This window comes from Meles meles, chromosome 9 (genome assembly GCF_922984935.1).
Source record: "Meles meles chromosome 9, mMelMel3.1 paternal haplotype, whole genome shotgun sequence".
Lineage (NCBI taxonomy): Eukaryota > Metazoa > Chordata > Mammalia > Carnivora > Mustelidae > Meles > Meles meles.
In genome coordinates, this window is record NC_060074.1 from 67,024,764 (window position 1) to 67,046,323 (window position 21,560).

The following is a 21,560-nucleotide window of genomic DNA, read 5'->3' on the forward strand; positions in this document are numbered from 1 at the left end:
TCATTTCCTGAGATTTAGCTAATTTCTTTGGGGGGAAATAAACTTGGGAACTACTTTAGCATTTAATTTATTAATAGACTTCTAGATTAAAAATATTTTAAAAGTTCACAATTAATAAAAAGTTATTATTGAGCTCTTGTACTGTAGAGCCCTCTTGTGGCCAATTTTATATATTACAGCCAATTACTCTGTTTTAACAAAAGTAGTTAGAAACTAGAGTACCTTGGTAATTTTATACTTAAAAGCTGGATTTAGGCTTTTTTTTTTTCTTGACACATACATCATATTCCAGAAAATCCAAATCCCAAAAGTGGCATTATTCCAGGCAGTTACAGTTTTGAATCAGTTCTTTCAGCTGTAGCTGATTTTAAGGCTCCTGTTTTTGAACCTGGAGGTTCTATGCAGCAAGGCATGTATACTCCTAAAGGTACGTTTATATACATGAACATTTTCTTTCAAAATCAGTTTTCTGAATGTGATTTGTTGTGTATAGTACAAGAAAATGTTTTGCTTTTTATGTATTCAGGTTTGAGTTTTTATGGTATACGGTGATATTGCTTCTGTTCATTTACAAGTCTATGGTTTTATGGTTATAGTAAATTGTTTTAGATGACTCTAAATTAGAAGAGGAACTTTATATATAAATTCTAGTTCATTTTTATAAGTGAATCAACTGTAAATGAGCCAGAAATTATAAAACTATATACTTAAAATTTTAAAAAAAGTATTTGCTCTCTAAATTTGATTTTGAAATAGTTCTCAGCACCCCAAATTTAACTTGAAACACTTTAAAATTAAAATCTGTATAGAATATTGATTACATTTTCTTACATTTTTTTTTCCTTAAGTGGTTGGTTTTCCAAGGTTTTCTCCCTGGCTTCATAGAGACATGCTTGACAAGAGCCAGAAGTAGGTGAAGTCTTCATTCACAGTCTTGTCTTTCTTACTTTCACATGTTCACTAATCTAAGTTAAAATTCTGAAGGAGGCACTTACATGCTTCTTGACTTCCTCAAGACGCTTTGTCTAACTGAAAACTGATGCCCACATAGAAGTTGTAAATAGCACATCCTTTGTTTGGCAAAACACAGCAGAATAAGCCTGATCACGTGGGATTTTTTCCCAGGAGATCACAAAGGTGACTCCAGAGTCTCTGGTTGCAGTGTATATTCCATTAAAGGAAAAGCACAGTGTTTTTTATTGTAGAGAATACTTTGCATCTAAAGTTCAGATGAATTTTTGATGTGGAGTAGTACAGTGCTTAATAAGGTGTAATGTGAGGATTACCTTTGTCATACTTACTTGTGGTCCTTATTAAAAATATGGGTTTCTATGCCTCAGCCCCAATCTGCTCTCATCAGGATCTCTGGGGATAGATTCTGGGAATCTGCATTTTTAACAAGCTCTATAAGGTGATTGTCATGCACAGTAAAGTTTGAGACACTGAGATGGAGCATTGAGCTTTTGAAGATTAGAGTCAAGAAACCAGTTTTCATATACAAATACAGTATTGAATTGTGTTAGTTTGTGTGATATTGAGAAAAGCAGTCTCTTAACTTTGGATTTGACTTATTTGTAAAAAGAGAGAGTTAGAATACATCAGAGTTTTAAAGCTTTTTAAAAGTGGTTGAAATAAACCTTTAGTTTTGGGGAACTAAACCTTAAGTAAATCTGTTACACAAAACCAATGAAAGCAGACCTGCTCTTGTTAATATGGGTGTGGGTAGTGGACATCATGTCTCATCTGTTTTGTCATCTCCTTGCTCCTGAAGTGGCCCCAGTTAAACTTCTGTGGGAGTCCACAGAACACTAAAGTCTGCTAGACTAGTTAATCATTGACGTTTTCTTCTGTTGCTAAGGTTTTATAATTCTGGTAAAAAAAATTGTTATTTTAATTGTACAGATTAATAGATTTAACAGTGAAGGACAAGAAATGATAATAGATATAATAACAAAGGTCTTTGTCTTTGTGGAGGCCTATCTTAAGGATCTTAAGTCATACTTATGAGAGATAATTTAAGATGAATGAATACAAGCATATTCAGTTTGTAATATGCTAACTGAAATTGTTAACAGTTTCTTATGCCAGGAAGTTGAAATTGCAGTAGATGTATAGAGAGAAACTTAAGCTTAATGTTTTCAGATGCTAAGAATTTTGCTAGAATGAGATGGGAAAAAATAAATCTAGGCAAGATATACTCTTGAGGCAGTGGTTTCTAAAATTACTATTCTCAGGCCATGTTGTAGATTTTACCACATCTGAATACCATCTGTTATTATATACCTAGTCTGCTGTATATCCCTAAATGGATTCACTTTTTTAAATGTTACCTCCTGCTGAGCATGATTATTAGTGAGATTATGGGTTTTATATGCAATGTATAATTTCCTAATATATGTTATAATTGTATAGTTATTAAAATGAAAATCTTTGTACACTTAAAATCATCTGTGTACTTAAAATCACCAGACCAGTTATACACATACCATACATAAGGTGATGGTTCCTAACTGTGAAGACGGTAAGGTGATCAATGCTCAACTTTTACAAACCAAAATATTACAAAGTAAGACTCTTGAAAATCAATAGATTAGTAGTTTTTAAATTTCGTTTTCATATTTATATCTCTGAATATTTTCAAAGTTGTTAATGCGTTGTGTTTCTTACATTCTGTTGGCACTTTACCAAAAAAAGATGAACTAAACCTTTATGGTAAAGCTTTATCACATTATAACACCTTTTTTACATTATAATAGTTTTTGCTCGTTAGTTCTTGCTGACTTAATATTCATAATGATGAAATTATGATTTTTGACTTAGGAAAGTAGTCACAATATCAGGCTTATTAAAGCAAATATATAATCAAATCAAACTATCCCATCTTATGAATTTAAAATATACTTAAATGTACTTAGTCATCAAGGATTGACTGAAGTCAGTGTTTTGTTTCTACTTTCTTTTGAATAATAGCTGAAGTCTGGGATCAGGAGTTTGACCCTGTCATGGTCATTCTTCGAACAGTTTACCGTAGAGATGTGCAATCTGCAATGGACAGATACACAGCATTGTAAGTCTGTTGTTATATTAGTCTAATAATGGATGTTTTCTATTTATGTAGAAAAATTCCAGTTATAACACAAATGTGATATGCTATATCTCTTAATCTTTAGGAGAGAAAATAGTTTGAGATTAAAAAAATCTGCCAGATATTTTTGTTCTCAAGATTCTTGATGCAGAATCTAAATTTTATGAAATGTCAGAAATAGACATAAATTAAAAAAAAACACAGTTGCTATTTGACCAGTCGGATGCAAAACTGGTTTTATGTTGTTCTACTTTTAAACCAGTAGAGGAGGCACAAGTTAAGAGAATAAAATTGTCTGCTATCAGAGATGATGAGTATTTACAAAAAGTGTGGTGATGTTGCTGTGTTTTTCACAACTGGGAAAATAGCTAAAGCAAATTGAATTTTACTTGTAAATATTTAACAAAGTGGTTCAAAATGATTGCAGAAAAAAGTTTTGAAGAATATCTTTTCAATGAAGAATTCATTTTTGTTTGTTGTTTTTGTAGACTTTTAAAAATGTTGTATTGCTGAACATCATATAATATCTTTTATCTGCTTTTCTAAAGCATATATTAGATATTTTAAAACAAATTTATTTTTTATTTTATTTTTTTAAGATTTTATTTATGTATTTGACAGAGAGAGGAAGACCACAAGTAGGCAGAGAGGCAGGCAGGGAGAGAGAGGAGGAAGCAGGCTCCCTGATGAGCAGAGAGCCGGATGTGGGGCTCGATCCCAGGACCCTGAGATCATGACCTGAGCCGAAGGCAGAGGTTTTAACCCAATGAGCCACCTAGGCACCCCCTTTATTTTTATTTTTTAAAACAAGTTTTAAATGATAAAAATTTCTTTGATCTTGAGAAAATATTTGTCTATCCAAGTATAAATATAGATATTAGGTATAATTGAAACTTCTCTTTGGCCAAGACTTTGCAGTAATAGATAGATGTTGAATTTTTGATCCATCACAGATATATCTGAAGTAGTTTGTAATGTAGAGTTTTAGCAGACCCCTCCTCTTCAAAACAAAGACAGAAAGCAACACCTAGTACAGCCATCAGCATCTCTCTCTACCTTTCTCTAAAACCCTTGGAGAAATAGTCTGAGGTTCTTCATACTCTCTTTTTTAAAAAAGATTTTGTTTGAGAGAGAGAGCGAGCACATGCGCACAAGCAGGGGAGCGGCAGAGGGAGGGAGAAGCAGACTCCCCACTGAGCAGGGAGCCTGATGCGGGGCTGATCCCAGAATCCTGGGATCAAAACGTGAATGGAAGGCAGACCCTTAACTGACTGAGCCACCCATGTACCCCTGGGAGAGCACTTCTAATCATCTGTCTCCAGTTAACCAAGGTACCAGGTGCTGCCGGTTTCTGAGCCTTTTGAGGATTCTGTGGTGTTACGTGGATTGAAGCTCAGCTTTCCCCATTGCCTTGTGATTTGGTTTTCTTAACGCTACTAGATGAGTTTACCAGGTGTCCATATGCTTCCTCGTTAACAAAGAGAGAGAGAGAGAGAGAGAGAGAGAGAGAGAGAGTGTGTGTGTGTGTGTGTGTGTGTGTGTGTGTCTTGCCCCATCTTTGTGGCTTTTGTCCTTTAAAAAAGACCATCACTATAGTTCTGTTGGAGTTTTGGGTACTTACATTCATTCTTTGATTTTTAACTTCAAGTGCTGAATTTGTAACTCACTTTAATTTGCATTGCCTGGATTACTAGGTGAGATTGAGCTTTTAAAAAATCTATTGATTTCTTTCCATGTTTCTTGCTGTGAGAACTGTGTATGGATTTTTTTTGCCAGTTTTTCTATTAGGTCGTCTAAAGTTTATTAGTTCTCAAGTTTTCTTTTTTACATTTAGATCTCTAATCCATCTGGAATTGATTTTTGTTTGTGGTAGTGATTCATTCCTTTCTTACTGATTTGTAATATGCTAATTCTGTCATTTATAGTGGATCCTCATTGTTTGCAAATTCTTTATTTGCAAATTTGGCTACTTGCTAAAGTTTTAAATCCACAATCAATACTTGTAGTTTTTCCTGGGTATTTGCAGGTGTGTATGAACATGCAGAGTGCATCAGCTGAGGTTGAACAGAGCCAAGTTCTGCCCTCTCTTTCAGCTCTCATACTTTAATCAAGTATCTTTTTGTGGTGTATTTAATACTATGTTTTTGCATTTTTGTTCTTTTTGTTTGATTTTGCTATTTAAAGTGGCCCCCAAATCTAATACCGAAGTGCTGTCTGGTGTTCCTAAGGGCCAGTAGGATTTGATGTGCCTTACAGAGAAAATTCATTGTTAGATATGCTTTGTTCATTCATGGATTATAGTGCTGTTGGCTGTGACTTCAGTGGTAATGAATCACTAATATGGTACATTCAGAAAGAGGTAGAGGAAATTCACTGATCTGTACATGAGGTCATTCCCAAAAAGTGTTAAAATAACACTTGCAGTGTGTGATGAAGCTATGGGAAGGTTAAAAGCTAAATTTGTGGACTCATGAATGAAGATTCATAAAAAAGTGTAGCGGATAGCTTTGTTGTGAGGCTGAAAGCCAAAGAAATTCCTTTCATGTTTAGCACGGGTCAGGAAAAATGTTAAACCTTTTTTTGCTAGTGCTTGGCTGGCTTCCTGTTTCAAAAGGTAGTAAGGTAGTATAATGTGAAAAATGTTAAATATACAGGCAAGGCAGGTTTTGTAGATCATGAGGTGGAAGAATTTTAAAAATACTTGCTAAGAGTTAGAAAAGGGTCCCGTGAAAAAGCAGATTTTTCATTGTTGATAGGAGTGTCTTGATTTACAAGGACATTGACAAATGTAATGCAAATGGAATTTCGATTTACAAAATTGACCTCAGACTTACAGGAACCTAATCCTGTATTTCTTCTGGGAGCAATAATTAAATGTTTGTGGTGATTTTATAGAACATAACTACTGTTAATAAAGGTACTTGACTGTATCAGGTACCTTTATGTGTATAGATCTGTATCTCTTTTGTTCAGTTTGTAAGTTAATTCCATACTATCACAAATATTGTTAAGTTTTTCTTCTTCTCTTCTTCTCTTCATTCTCCTCCTTTCTTCTCTTTTTTGTTTACAATAGTTATTTATTCTTGGCTCTTTGCCTAGAATTTTATGATGATCATATGAAACTTAATGATGAAACATAATTGGATTTTGATTGAAATTGTGTTGATTAAAGTTAATCAATAGCATTTAGATTAATTCATAGATTAATTTGGTGAAATGCCATCTTTTTAAGTTTTATTTTAATTCCAGTTAGCATACAATGTTATATTAGTTTTAGGTATATAATATAGTGTGATTCAGCAACACCATACATCTCCAGGTTCTCATCACAAGAGCACTCCTTAGTCCATATCATCTGTTTAACCCATTCTTCCCCTTTGCCCCTCATCCACCTCCCTCTGGTAACTATCAGTTTGTTCTCTATACTTAAGGACTCATTTCTTAATTTGTCTCTCTCTCTTTCTTACTTTTTTCCCCCTTTGCTTCCTTGTTTTGTTTCTTAAATTCCACATATGAGTGAAATCAATTTGTATTTGTCTTTCTCTGACTGGCCAATTTTGCTTAGCGTAATACTCTCTAGCTCCATCCCTGTTGTTGCGGATGGCAAGAGAGATCATGAGGGTGAATGAGGGGGGTGGTATAGAGGGAGAAGCAGGCTCCCCACTGAGCAGGAAGCTCACTTAACCTTACTTAACTAACTGAGCCACGCAGGCGCCCCTCTATGTTTAATTGTCAAAGGACTACCAGATTGTTTCCCAAGGCAGCTTTAGCTTTATACTTTCCCATCAGCAGGGTATGAGGATTCCAGTTTCTCTTTCTCTTACTAACACTTATAATCTTTTTGATGATAGCCATCCTTGTGGGTGTCAAGTAGTATCTCATTGTAGTATTGATTTGCATTACCTTGATGGCTGATGATGTTGAGCATATTTTCATGTGTTTATTGGCCATTTCTGTATCATCTTTGGAGAACTGTCCAGATCCTTTGTGCATTTTTTAATTGGAGTATCTTTTCACTATTAAATTTTAAGAGCTCTTTATATATTATGACTAGTAACACAGAAATAGGATTTGTAAATATTTTCTACTATTCTATGGGTTTCGGGTTATCTTTTCACCTTTTGAATGTATTTTGATGCACAAAAGTTAATTTTAATGAAGTTCAATTTATCTAGTTTTTTCTTTTGTTGCTTGTGCTTTTGGTGTCGTATCTGTTGCTTAATCCAAGTTATGAAGACTTATGCCTATGTTTTCTTCTAAGAGTTTTTATAGTTTTAGCTCTTGTATTTAAGTCTTTGATGCATTTTGAGTTAATTTTTACATACGGTATAAGGTAGTGGTCCAGCTTCATTCTTTCTTAGGTAGCTGTTTCTTGAAGTTTTGATAGAACTTGCGTATTCAACTACCTGGCCTCTTTTTTTTTGAGGGGGTTGTAGTTTTAAAACTAAATCACCTTCTTTAAAGCTTATAGTCTTAGGATTTTAATTTCTTTTTGAAAGGGATGGTTAAGTTATATTTTTCTAGGAAACATTTTGTCTTAATATATAGTAATTAAAAATTGTCTTTGCCTTTTTTCATTCCTTTTATTTATTTGTGTTTGGTGTTTCTTATTCCTCATCGTCTTATCAGAGGGACTGCCAGTTTTTACTTTTTTTTTTAAGAATAAACTTTGATTTTGTTATTTCTTCCTTTTCCCCCTTGTTTTCTATTTTGTACTTTTTTCTTCTTTATTATTATCTTCTTTCAATTTAGTTTGGATTTTCTCCCTTATACACTTAGTTTTTGACATTTTACAAAAACAAACACATTTAATACTGGGAGTTTCCTTCTAAGTACTGCTTTAGTTGTATTCTACAACTGAATTTGTATTTCACAACTTTTTTCTGTATAGTTTGAGTTCTAAATTTTTAAATTTTTCTATTATGATTTTAATTATGTATGAATTTCTAAGAGCATCGTGTTATAAAATGTCTACGTGTCTGAAGTTTTGGGTTATCATTCAGTGGATTTCTAATTTTATTTGCTTTGTGACAAGTGATTGTGGCACATATATCCATTCTTTTGGTATTTTTTGAAATTTACTTTCAATTCTAATATTTTGTTAATTTCCCTAAATAGTCTAAATGCACTTAAGATTATATGTATTCTCTAATTATTGGATGTTCTTTAAATAAATGTCTTTGGTTCAAGCTTGTTAATGATATTTAAAAACCTTCAAAATCCTGGGGCTCCTGAGTGGCTCAGTCAGTTAAGTATCCGACTCTTCATTTTGGCTCAGGTCATGATCAGAGGGTTGTGAGGTCAAACCCTGTGTGTGGCTCTGTGCTCAGTGGGGAGTCTGCTTGAGATTCTCTCCCCCTCCTCCTCCCGCATGCACATTCTCTCTCATCAAATAAATAAATAAATCTTTAAAAACAGTCTTCAACATCCTAATCAATTTATTTTCTTAGGCTTTTTGTTAGAAATGTGTTAATATCCTTTATTATGTTTGTGAATTTGTCAGTTTCTTGTGTAATTCTCTCAGACTTTGCCTTTTGTGTTTTGAGTCTGCTGTTATTTGAGGGTGCAGCTTTTCAAAGGTATCAGCTTTATGTGGAATCTCTAAACCTTGTATGAGCCTAATACCTTGAGATCTGTCTGCTCAAGGACTTTAAAATCATTGGTAATCACATTTAGTTTAGTGCCTTTTTTTTTTAAGATTTTGTTTGTTTATTTGACCGACAGAGATTACAAGTAGGCAGAGAGGCAGGCAGAGAGAGAGGGTGGAAGCAGGCTTCCTGCTGACAGAGAACCCGATGTGGGGCTCAATCCCAGGACCATGGGATCATGACCAGAGCCAAAGGCAGAGGCTTTTACCCACTGAGCCACCCAGGTGCCCCTCATATTTATTTTTTCTAGTTTTCAGCTTAGGTCTCCCTACTCATTTTTATTCTATAAACATGTTTATTATGAAAGAATAGCTATCTGTTTGGCATTTTTGAGCAATTTAATTAAAAATGGTACTGCATAGAAAAATATGAAAAAAATTATAGAAAACTATTTAAACCACAGTTTAATCTTAAATCTATGATCTAATTTTAGTTTTGCTTTATTTTTACAGTTTAAAACAGAGTGGAAAATTCCCTGGAAATCCCTGGCCTCCCTATAAGAAAAGGACACCACTGCATCCTAGCTATAAAGGTCTCATGAGACTTTTGCACTGTAAAACTTTACACATTGTGCTATTCACTCTGCTTTACAAGGTACAGTAGTAATTTGAATAGAAAGATTCAGATTAGAATTAATTTCCATAATTTTCAAATAAAAGTGTTAACAGATAATATTTACATAAAAGAGTACATAAAAGTACTCTTTATAAAGCAAAGTGTATTTATACTAAATACTATTCATATTAAAGGTGTGTGAGGATGTGTCATAAACACATATATGTGAATTCTAAGTTGAAAGTGGAGTAACTACACCATTCTTCATGGGAAACTATTCATCTTACCCAGTTTCAGATAATGTTAAAAAACATTAATATAGAATATGTTAATAAAACTCAGAGAATTATTCTTAGTCATTTTTTTCTTAGCTTTTAGATTACTCATTTGAAACTGTAGGATTCACCGTTGTAAGATTTCAAGCCAAAATTTATTTGAAGTTAGTTAGTAATGTTTTATTTATCAAGAAGAGGCAGTGTAGTAATGACAGGTAATAGTTGGGAGTCTGAAATCTGTTCCAGTGTTGTTCATACTCGCTGGGTGTGTGGCTGAGCCTTGGTTTCCTCTCTGTAAATAGTGGGATTAGAAGGGATGATCTCTGTTGCCTCCCAGCCTACAGTCACCTCCTCCTGAGGCTGTTCCTCCCACCATCTGCCCTACCTGCCTACTGTTTGTGGAACAACAATGGATAGATACTGTATTACACAAATTGTAGATGTTACCGTGTTTAATCCTCACAATTCTGGTCTATTGTTCCAGTTATACAGATGAGAAAACTAAGGCCAGAATCTGTTGCTCAAGGTCAAATAGCTAGGTATATACAGAATTTGTATAAAACAGGTTTTTAAAAGATTATGAAAGTTTACTGACTTCACCACTGTGCCAAAGATGAACAGAAAAGCCTTCTTAGTAGTCAAAATAAACATTATAAAGGCAGCTAACTGAAAGTCATTGTTCTTTAGTGCGAATAAATTAGCTCTTTGGTGACAAGTCCTTTTTTAAGCCTTCCCAGCCATTTGGGCAGTTTCTATGAGGCCCATTCTAGAATGTCCTCTTTTGTACTCTCTACAGTCTCACCTGCAGCTAGCAAGGTATTCCCACAGAACCTCCTCTTTGTACCCCTTCCGTCATTTGGCCAAAGGGGTTTCTTATAGTGAGGAAACATGATGGCTGCCAGGCCATTTTTTTCCTTAGGGTATTTTAGGTATCTTCCAGGTAGTAGTTTGTTGTGTCATATTGAATGAATGATTGTTGTAGGTTAGTAGCCCTGAAATCTTGCATAAGCTATGTAAAGCTTGCAATGTGTAATCCACATAAAGTCAGATTTATCAATGTTTCCTCAAAGAAGCCTCTCTTACCTAGTTGCATTCCTTTTTCTTTTCTCACCCATATAAACCACATACTTATACATACATATACTCATCTGCAGAAAATACTCAGGCTGGGAACTTTAATTTTAGAGACATTTTAAGAACGTGAATACTCCATAAATATTTATTTTGCTTCCAGTTATATGCCAGGTGCTATGCTAAATACATTTGCATGAATTATCCTATTTAGTACACTTACTTATCTGGTATTTTGGTCATAAGGAGAAAGAGTATCAGCAAACGAGGATGCAAAACCTTCTTGTTAAATTATTTTATTAGATACTAGTATATAATGATGGATTTAGTGGACTACTTAATGTATTACCTTTAGGAATCCATGAACCAGTATTTCTAGATATTGTTTAAAATACTGTGTGATCTTGAGAAGGAACCTGTTCTTTTGATTTTAGTTTGTCTTTCACCAAGATGTAGCTTTACTTATTTTCTGATCATGCTGTACATTTATTTATATATAATTATTATGTCATTTTCATCTATAACAACATATTTTTGGATAAAATATATTGTGCAGAAAAAGTAATTATGAGGCATTTTTTCCCTCTTTAAAGATTTTGATGGATCATCAAAATCTGTCAGAACATGTACTCTGCATGGTTTTGTATCTGATTGAATTAGGACTTGAAAATTCAGCTGAAGAGGAATCAGATGAAGAGGTAAGTTAGTTTCTTATGTTTTTAAATATTAAAATTATAAAATGCCTTAACAAAGGTAGTGTGTCATCTGGAAATGTATTTATGGATTCATCATACACAGAAGATACTCTTAACTACTGGAAAAGGCCCTTTTTGATCTTCAAATAAATATATTCTTTTAGAGGTTTCCCTCTACTTACAATATTATTGAATTTGAAATTTATAATTCATAAAATACAGATCTAAGAAAAGGGGTTAGTGCACTTTTGGTGTTATGCTCATAACATTGACTACTGACAAATAATTGTTATGTTAGGATTTCCATCTAGAATGCCTAATAATTTGATTAGGGATTATTTTTGAGTAGCAAATTCTTTTTGGGAATGTTTTAAGCATATGAAGTAAATATGGGAGAATTTTTAAAGTATTCAAGAATATAAGTTGTTAATATGTTATAGGACTTTAGAAGTATCATTTCCATAAAAACAGTTGTTACTAGAAATTGATTTTACAAGTGTAAGATTCCCTTTATTCCTTCTCTCCAAAAAGACGAAGTATATATAGCACAGCATAGTAACAGCAAAAACAAACAAGTAAAAAGACTAGGCAGTATGTTGTTGTCTAAGTTGAATCAACATACATTCTTTCATAGATATTCAAAGATCATTAATATTTCCCTAAGACTAGGTCAGACTTTGATTTTTCAGACTTTCTTCTGCAATTAGTCCACATTAGGATTACTTGACTATATTATGAGTTATTACTAATAGATGCTGAAAAATATTCTGTACTGTTAAGTATTTCCAGATTGAAAAATGTTGTTTTTTTTTTTTTTTTTGAGGAGAAATTTAGCTGACTTCCATTGGACTTACCCATATTAGTATTGAGAAATTTATTCTTATATTTTATGTTTGGATTTGTGTTTATTAGCACTTTATAATATATATATTGAAGATGAGACTGTAAAGGATTTGGAAATAAGACAGGCAGTGGATGATTGTTTGGGCTGCTTACATCTACTTTGTATGTTACAGCAGATTTGGCAAGGTTTCATATTCATTATGTTCATGTTTTAGGCATCAGTGTGTGGACCAGAACGTTGTCACGACAGTTGGTTTCCTGGTAGTAACTTAGTGTCAAACATGCGACACTTTATAAACTATGTTAGGGTGAGAGTTCCAGAGACTGCTCCGGAAGTGAAGAGAGACTCACTTGCAAGTACCAGCTCTGACAGCTTGAGTTCTTTACAAGTAAGTGTAGAGGAGAGAAAGATAAAAAGGGAAGACTCAATGTTATGTTGGGGTATATTGTTTAGATCATCCTATGATACTCAAAAGAAAAATGTGGTTTTAGGTAACTTTAAATTGTCTTTTGTTTCCTATTATATATCTAAGCAACTTCTTCCTCACCCATCTTTTTCCTTTAATCTGCCAGAGTTCACGAAGGCCAAAAGTTCTTCAAAGAGAGGTAGATGTATATAATATTTGCATTAACTAGCAATATGGCTTTAACTGGAAATCAGAAAAACACTTTGAAGTATTTGTGTGTATATGTGTGTGTTTAATATGGTTAAACTAAAAAAAAGTTTACTGTGTGTGTGTTTTTGTATAGTGATTTAGGCTTAATTTTAAAGAAAATTCATATTACTGAAGTTAAAAAAATACGTAGTATTTAATAGTGTGTATTTCTTAGGATTTTGGACAAATTATAAACAGCACATTTGGGTCTGTTTGCATTTAGCATTGTTACTAACATCTTAAAAATGAATGTTTCCTAAATCAAAATAAATTTAATCTTTAATTGCTGGCAGCATGTCCATTTATAGTTTCTTTTTTTTTTTTTTGCTTCTAAGGCAATTAATTAACTTTGATAAAATAAGCCCATACAAATCTTAATATATTGTGTATTTGGATTTAGTTTGAAAACCACCTTTTCATTGCATGTAGCTAATTAACTAATTTTTAAAAGGCAGAAATGAAAAAGCTTAAAATGACATGCCAAGTAACTAAACTTAATCACCTCTAATCTGTACAATCTATTTTTGTGGGTAGAGAGCACTGCATCAGATGTTTCTCTTAGTAGGGTCCATTTATAGGAGCTTTCTTTGCCTTTGACAACATATTTTTACTGTGAACACCATAAAGAATTTTGATTAAATTGAAATCTTAATAAGAAGCAGCTTTTGCCTCTAATGTTGGTACAGAGTACTTTGACAAATAGTTTGGATGTTAAAAAATAGTGTATACTATAATTTAGCTCATAAAAGCTCAACTGATACTGGAGCATTCTTTCATTGCTTGCTTAAAAAAAATTAAATCCATTAAATTGACTCATATCCTAATTAAAAGATGATTTCTAAGAGCTCTGATGCAGCTTGACTGCTTGAACAAAAGACTGTTTAGAAGATAAATTATTGAGAGAAATATTTAAAATCTGTTCAAATAACAAATTATAGTGGTATTCAGATATGACACAAATCAGTTTGGTTTTTCATCTTTATATTTCCTTTTAGTAACTAAGTGTGTGTTAGAAGTAATTTTCAAACTTTGAAGTTCTGTAGAAATGAAATTAATTAGTAGTTCAGATCCATTAATTTAGGAAAAAATTTATAATTTACTTAACTAGAAAATGTAGCAGTCTTATACAAGTTAGTGAAGAGTATAGTATTCTTTTTTTTTTTTTTAGTAGAAGTATAGTTGACATGCAATGTTATATTCGAAGAATATAGTAGTCTTGATGAATAGTGGTGGAACATCTTTTATTCCTGTAAACTGGTGAGGAACTTAGTGTATGATTCCTCTTTAATATGGCTATAGATACTACTCAGGCTTTGTTTTTCCTAGTAGATAGGCCTAGGAGGCTGAGAAATAGGTGTTACTGTGAATAGCCGTCTTTCTCCTCAGAATTGTTTCCAGATTGAATGAGACTAAATAGAGGTAAAGGATAGACTTACTCGAAGGGCAAATCTATTGAATAAATCCTCAGATAAAACTTTGAACATTGTAGCGCTAATACATTTTTACACTTAACACTGAATAACTCTCTTGATTTTCTTTCCCTTTTTTAACGGTAGAATTCTGGTACAGCTCAAGTTTTCAGCTTAGTAGCAGAGCGTAGAAAGAAGTTTCAAGAGATCATCAATCGCAGTAGCAGTGAAGCAAATCAGGTGGTTCGTCCCAAAACTTCAAGTAAATGGTCTGCTCCTGGTTCGGCTCCACAGTTAACTACAGCCATTTTGGAAATCAAAGAAAGCATATTGTCTTTGTTAATTAAACTTCATCACAAACTCTCAGGAAAACAAAATTCCTACTATCCTCCTTGGCTTGATGACATAGAAATTTTAATCCAACCAGAAATTCCTAAATATAATCATGGAGATGGTATAACTGCAGTAGAAAGAATTTTACTAAAAGCTGCATTGCAAAGCAGAATGAACAAGCGCATCATTGAAGAGATATGTAGAAAAGTGACCCCTCCTGTACCACCCAAAAAAATCACTGCAGCAGAGAAGAAAACACTGGACAAAGAAGAAAGGTAATTTTTATTTTGATGTTTTAAACATGTTGTCTGGTACAGTTGAAGATTTGATCTCCTTTTTTGGCCATCTGAGGCTAATCACCTGGATGTTTAACATCTATAGTCATAGCTGATTCCTTTGTAAGATAAAGGGAACCAAACACAGTCAATGCTTGGGCATGTATTATGCTTGAGTTAGTTGGGGGTGAAAAGACCAGAGTTTATGACCCCAGCGTTAAATTATTACCCTAAACTTGTAGGCAGCCCCTTTTAGAAAAATTGCTCTTTGTAGGTTACCTAACAATTCTGCTACTTTAAAAAACTATCCTCAATTCAACTTTAAATGAGAACAGAAAATTTAAAAAAAATACCCTAGTATTTCTCAGAATAAAAATTTGATGGTTTTGGGTTTTTTTTTTAGCCTTTTCCAATCTTTCCAACAAATGATCACTAGTTATTGAACAAGTAATGTTTCAAAACATACTTATAGCTCTAGCTTTTAGAACTTCAGGTTGCTTTTAATTTGTTGTTAAATCATAATGTACTTAATTTTTTTTTAAATTAAAAGAATTTTTTTAAGTGAATTCTACCCCTTATGTGGGGTTCAAACTCATGACCCTGAGATCAAGAGTTGCTTGCTCTACCATCCTAGCCAGCTAGATGCCCCTGTTAAATTGTAATATTTGTATTTAAAAATAAAAATCTTTCTTGGATAATGTTCCTGTTTACCAGTATAGGGGAGGATGGGGACCAAGATAAGAGAGACTTAGGCTTAGCAGTAAAGTTGATCATACTCGGTTTTGTCCATTACTGAATTTAAAGAGGACATCCAGGTGAAGATGTCCAGTCAGATAAAGGGTTTGAGACTTAGGGGAGAATTCCGAGTTAGCACTTTAGATGTGGGCATATAGGTAAGTAGTTAAAGGCTTATATGGAAGAGTGTGTATAGTAAGAAATGAGAACACTTACTATAAAGCTTTTATAGAATAAGAAAAAAACATTAAAGGGAATAACTGAGAAAGGAATACCTATAAAGGTGACTGGAAAGGGATGGGTAGAGTGAAAGAGGAGAAACACTGTGGAGAGTGGTGTTCAAGGGGGTTGAGAAGGGAAGAAACAATGAGATTACACTACAGAAGTTCAGATAAGATTGGCAGTTCCATCTCATTCAGTAGTTAGGAGGTTGTCCTTTGGTAACTATCAGGAGCAATTTAAATCACATATATAGTTGTACTTCATTTCTGATGCAGTTAAATTTGTTACAGATAATTTATATTAAAAGTATATATAAAAGCCTTCAGTAGATGAAGAATGTAGGAGAATGTGCCTAGGTGGCTCAGTCGGTTAGGTGTCTGCCTTCAGCTCAGGTTATGATCCCAGAGTCCTGGAATTGAGCCCTGCATTGGGCTGTCTGCTCCTCTCTCTCCTTCTGCCCCTCCCTTGCACTCCTGCTCTCTCTTTCTCAAATCAATCCATCTATCTTAGAAAAAAAAGAATGTAGAAGAGTTTTATTTATTTTTTTTAAAGATTTTATTTATTTGACAGACAGAGATCACAAGTAGGCAGAGAGGCAGGCAGAGAGAGAGGAGGAAGCAGGCTCCCCGCTGAGCAGAGAGCCTGATGCGGGGCTCGATTCCAGGACCCTGGGATTATGACCCGGGCCGAAGGCAGAGGCTTTAACCCACTGAGCCACCCAGGCGCCCCGAAGAGTTTTATTTCTTAGAGTACTTCATAAATAGGAGTTGTTACAAATAACTAAAATATAATTTATATGACAGTTCGTTAATTTTGAATCAGTAACTGCCTAAGATTTAATAGATCTACTGATAAAATTAGAAGGTTGAAAATCGAGGTAAAATTCTTATTTTTATTAACCTCTTAAATTGGTCATATTTTCTTGGTTATAGAATTATGTCTTTTATTTTTTTATTTTTATTTTTATTTTTATTTATTTTTTTATTTTTTCCCATTTTATTTATTTTTTCAGCGTAACAGTATTCATTCTTTTTGCACAACACTAAAGATTTTATTTATTTATTTGACAGACAGAGATCACAGGTAGGCAGAGAGGCAGCCAGAGAGAAAGGAAGGGAAGCGGGCTCCCTGCTGAGTAGAGAACCCAATGCGGGGCCTGATCCCAGGACCCTGAGATCATGACCTGAGCTGAAGGCAGAGGCTTTTACCCACTGAGCCACCCAGGCGCCCCCCCCCCCTTTTTTTTTAATTTTTTTAAATAAACATATAATGTATTTTTATCCCCAGGGGTACAGGTCTGTGAATCACCAGGTTTACATACTTAGAATAATGTCTTTTTTTAAAGAAGATAAACTTTTAGTGAATCAAAGTTTATTTTATTTGGTTATTTTGGTTTATTTTGTAACAATTACTCATAATAGATGTGATACTGGAGTAGATCAGATGCCATTTTTGCAAAGGCTCTAATGCTGTTGTAATAAATAATAGTCTGAAAAAAGGTGTTTTGTTTTTTTTTTTCCCCTCCCTTTTGGGCTTTGTTTCCTTTGAGTGGTAATGTTGATGTTATTGACAAGTCCTTGAAACTAATTCTATAGCAGACAGTGAAAGATTAAGACGAATTTATTTGAATCTCACTATGCTTCTCACATCTTTTCTCAATTTATCTTGGATTTTGGATTAAGTTTTAAAGGCCAGACAGTTTATAAACACTTGATGGCGATACAGTCCCAGCTACCTCACCTATGGACAAACGTGGCATCACTTCCGTAATAGTAACTCCATAGAAAATAAGATACAAATAGGAAGGAAACCTTTAGACAGTTATAACAATATGCAACCTCAGTGTTTCCACCTCTGGTATAATAATGGAAAATTCCTGGGTTGTATGAAATCTGCCAGAACTTGTTTGTCTTTTCATTTTTATTTACATTTATGCCCAATTTTAGAAAAGAATTACCCAAGTTAATAAAAATTTCACAAGGGAAAAATAATTGATATTCTTTTTTATGCAAATCACAGAAAGCGAGGATATTTTTTCTTTAAGCAGTTTAAAACAGCATTCGTTTACTCGCTGTTAATGTATATTGACATGTAGGTGTGGTATGACAGGGTTCTTGATTCACAGTCTCACAAGGGTAAAATCAAGGTTACAGCCATAATTATCTGGAGCTTACAATCTTCTAGGCTTATGTGGTTGTGGGAGAGTAGACATGCATTTTAGTACTAGTGCTAAGCAGTTACATTGTGGCTTCCTTATGTTTGGTATATGGAATTATTATGTGAAATATTTTTTATGGATATTCTCTAAATGTACATGTAAAGGTGATTTATAGAGTGGCATAACTGATTGTTTTAATTAAAGAAACATAAGAAACTTACAAATCTACAGAATAGTGATGTAGGAGACCAAACTTGTATTCTGTCAATGGTATTGTTTCTGACAGCATTTTTGGAGGTCCACAAAATGCTTCGAGCATCTCTAGCACATCTTTGTTTGTTTCCATTTCTTCTGTGGTGCAAATTTTTGTCCTTTGAGGATATATTTAATTTTTTAAAAATTAAATTCAGTTAGCCATATAGAACGTCATTAGTTTCACATGTAGAGTTCAGTAATTCCTCACTGCATAGGCTAAATAATAAATAATTCATAATTGATGTATTAATCCAAAGGAATATTTATGCTTAGGTTTGGAATATAGTTTTATTCTTTGTCATATTTGAGACTCTTATTTTTTTTTTACTTGAAACAAACTAAACTTGGAAGAAAGAAATTTTAGTAGAAACTGGGAAATCTCTGGCTTCTACTCATTCTCTTTTAGGAAAGACCTATTCTTTTTATTCTTTTAAATTTTTATTTATTTATTTTTCTTTTCAGTGTTCCAGAATTCATTGTTTATGCACCACAACCAGTGCTCCATGCAATACGTGCCCTCCTTAATACCTATCACCAGCTCACCCAACCTCCCACGCCCCTCCCTTTGAAAACCCTGTTTGTTTCTCAGAGTCCATAGTCTCATGGTTCATCTCCCCCTCCAATTTATCCCAACTCACTTCTCCTCTCCATCTCCCCATGTCCTCCGTGTTATTCCTTATGCTCCACAAATAAGCGAAACCATATGATAATTGACTCTCTCTACTTGACTTATTTCACTCAGCATAATCTCTTCCAGTCCCATCCATGTTGCTACAAAAGTTGGGTATTCATCCTTTCTGATGGAGGCATAATACTCCATAGTATATATGGACCATATCTTTTAAAAAAATTTTTTTTTATTAACATATAATGTATTATTAGCCCCAGGGGTACAGGTCTATGAATTGCCAGGTTTACACACTTCACAGCACTCACCATAGCACATACCTTCCCCAATATCCATAATCTAGCCACCCTCTCCCTACCCCTTTCTCCCCAGCAACCCTTTGTTTTGTGAGATTAAGAGTCTTTTATGGTTTGTCTCCCTCCCAATCCCATCTTGTTTCATTTTTTCTTTCCCTACTCCCCAAAACCCTACTTGGCGTCTCAACTTCCTCATATCAGGAAGATCATATGATAATTGTTTTTCTCTGATTGACTTATTTCGCTCAGCACAATACCCTCTAGTTCCATCCACATTGTTGCAAATGGCAAGATTGCATTTCTTTTGGTGGCTACATAGTATTCCATTGTGTGTATCTACCACATCTTCTTTATCCATTCATCTGTTGATGGACATCTAGGTTCTTTCCATAGTTTGGCTATTGTGGACATTGCTGCTATAAACATTGGGGTGAATGTGCCCCTTTGGATCACTACATTTGTATCTTTAGGGTAAATACCCAGTAGTACGAATGCGTCATAGGGTAGCTCTATTTTCAACTTTTTGAGGAACCTCCATGCTGTTTTCCAGAGTGGCTGCCCCAGCTTGCATTCCCACCAATAGTTGGACCGTATCTTCTTTATCCATTCGTCCGTTGAAGGGTATCTTGGTTCTTTCCACAGTTTGGCAATTGTGGCCATTGCTGCTATGAACATTGGGGTACAGATGGCCTTTCTTTTCACTACATCTGTATCTTTGGGGTAAATACCCAATAGTGCAATTGCAGGGTCATAGGGAAGCTCTTATTTTTAATTCCTTTTTTTTTTTTTTTTTAAGATTTATTTGAGAAAGAGAGACAGTGAGAGAGAGCATGAGAGGGCAGAAGGTCAGAGGGAGAAGCAGACTCTACATGGAGCTGGGAGCCTGATGTGGGACTTGATCCCAGGACTCTGGGATCATGGCCTGAGTGAGGGCAGTTGCTTAACCAACTGAGCTACCCAGACACCCTCTATTTTTAATTTCTTAAGGAATCTCCACACTGTTTTCCAAAGTGGCTGCACCAACTTGCATTCCCACCAACAGTGTAAGAGGATTCCCCTTTCTCCACATCCTCTCCAACACATGTTGTTTACTGTCTTGTTAATTTTGGCCATTCTAACTTGTGTAAGGTGGTATCTCAATGTGGTTTGATTTGAATCTCCCTGATAGCTAGTGATGATGAACATTTTTTCATGTGTCTTTTAGCCATTTGTATGTCTTCTTTGGAGAAGTGTCTGTTCATGTCTTCTGCCCATTTTTTGGTGTGATAATCTGTTTTATGTGTGTTGAGTTTGAGCAGTTCTTTATAGATCTTGGACATCAGCCCTTTGTCTGTACTGTCATTTGGGAATATCTTCTCCCATTCTGTGGATTACCTCTTTGTTTTGCTGACTGTTTCCTTTGCTGTGCAGAAGCTTTTGATCTTGATGAAGTCCCAAAAGTTCATTTTCACTTTTGTTTCCTTTGCCTTTGGAGACACATCTTGGAAAGATGTTGCTGTGACCGTTGTCAAAGAGGTTACTGACAATGTTCTCCTCTAGGATTCTGATGGATTCCTGCCTCACATTGAGGTCTTTTATAGGAAAGACCTATTCTTAATGTAATAGTAAATCTGACTATTCTTTTAGATTTTGTTCATATCTAAACATCCTAGCTTCTTCTAGCAACCAGTTTGCTGTTATTTGTGCCTGGGGTTAAATTGTGGGTTCCTTGCTAAAAAGAATTTTCTTACTCTTGTTACCAACTGACATATACTTAGGAAATTGTGTTGTTGAAAATCCAAATTTTCTGCTTTAATTATTTCACAGTTTAAAGTAAATCTTGGCTTTTCTTTTTACCTTTTTAAGCCAGTGATCTTCAAACCATCTTTAAACAGTGGAGGGATGCCCGAGTGGTTTAGTTGGTTAAGCATCTGACTCTTGGTTTTGGCTCAGGTCATGATCTCATGGGTTGTGAGATCAAGGCCCACATTGGGATACCCGCTCAGCGGGGAATCTACTTAAAGATTCTCTCAGATTGTCCTCAACTGTGTGCCAGAGGCTTTTCATACAGTATACACTCCTGAAATTTAGTAAGTCTTAAAGACGTCTGATACATATCACTTTATTTCTGTTTAATCTAGGCGGCAAAAGGCTAGAGAGAGGCAGCAGAAATTGCTTGCAGAGTTTGCTTCACGACAGAAGAGCTTCATGGAAACGGCAATGGATGTTGGTAAGTTAAAATTTATTAATTTAGAACTCTTAAAATGACACATATTACTTCAGGAATTATCTAGTTCAATTTTTCACCGGTTTTCAACATTACATATGGAAGATTTCTAGTCTTTATTTAAACAATAGAGCGATAGAAGATCAGGCTGTTATAGCCAGTTTTTTCTGTTGTTGCATAGTTTTAATTGTTAGAAAGTTCTTTCTGATGGTAAC

The 21,560-nt window shown here is 34.3% G+C and overlaps 1 protein-coding gene across 3 annotated transcripts in view; it reads left to right on the plus strand.

The window, feature by feature from the left end:
• Positions 1 to 21,560, plus strand: part of UBR3 (ubiquitin protein ligase E3 component n-recognin 3) — a 239,565-nt gene that overhangs the window by 89,651 nt on the left and 128,354 nt on the right. For all 3 annotated transcript variants that reach the window (XM_046018934.1, XM_046018937.1, XM_046018935.1), the window contains exons 18-24: positions 286 to 427; positions 2,971 to 3,067; positions 9,186 to 9,327; positions 11,228 to 11,332; positions 12,388 to 12,561; positions 14,385 to 14,845; positions 21,260 to 21,348. In XM_046018934.1, the coding sequence (XP_045874890.1) occupies positions 286 to 427; positions 2,971 to 3,067; positions 9,186 to 9,327; positions 11,228 to 11,332; positions 12,388 to 12,561; positions 14,385 to 14,845; positions 21,260 to 21,348 (1,210 nt within the window). The remainder of the gene's footprint in view (positions 1 to 285; positions 428 to 2,970; positions 3,068 to 9,185; positions 9,328 to 11,227; positions 11,333 to 12,387; positions 12,562 to 14,384; positions 14,846 to 21,259; positions 21,349 to 21,560) is intronic.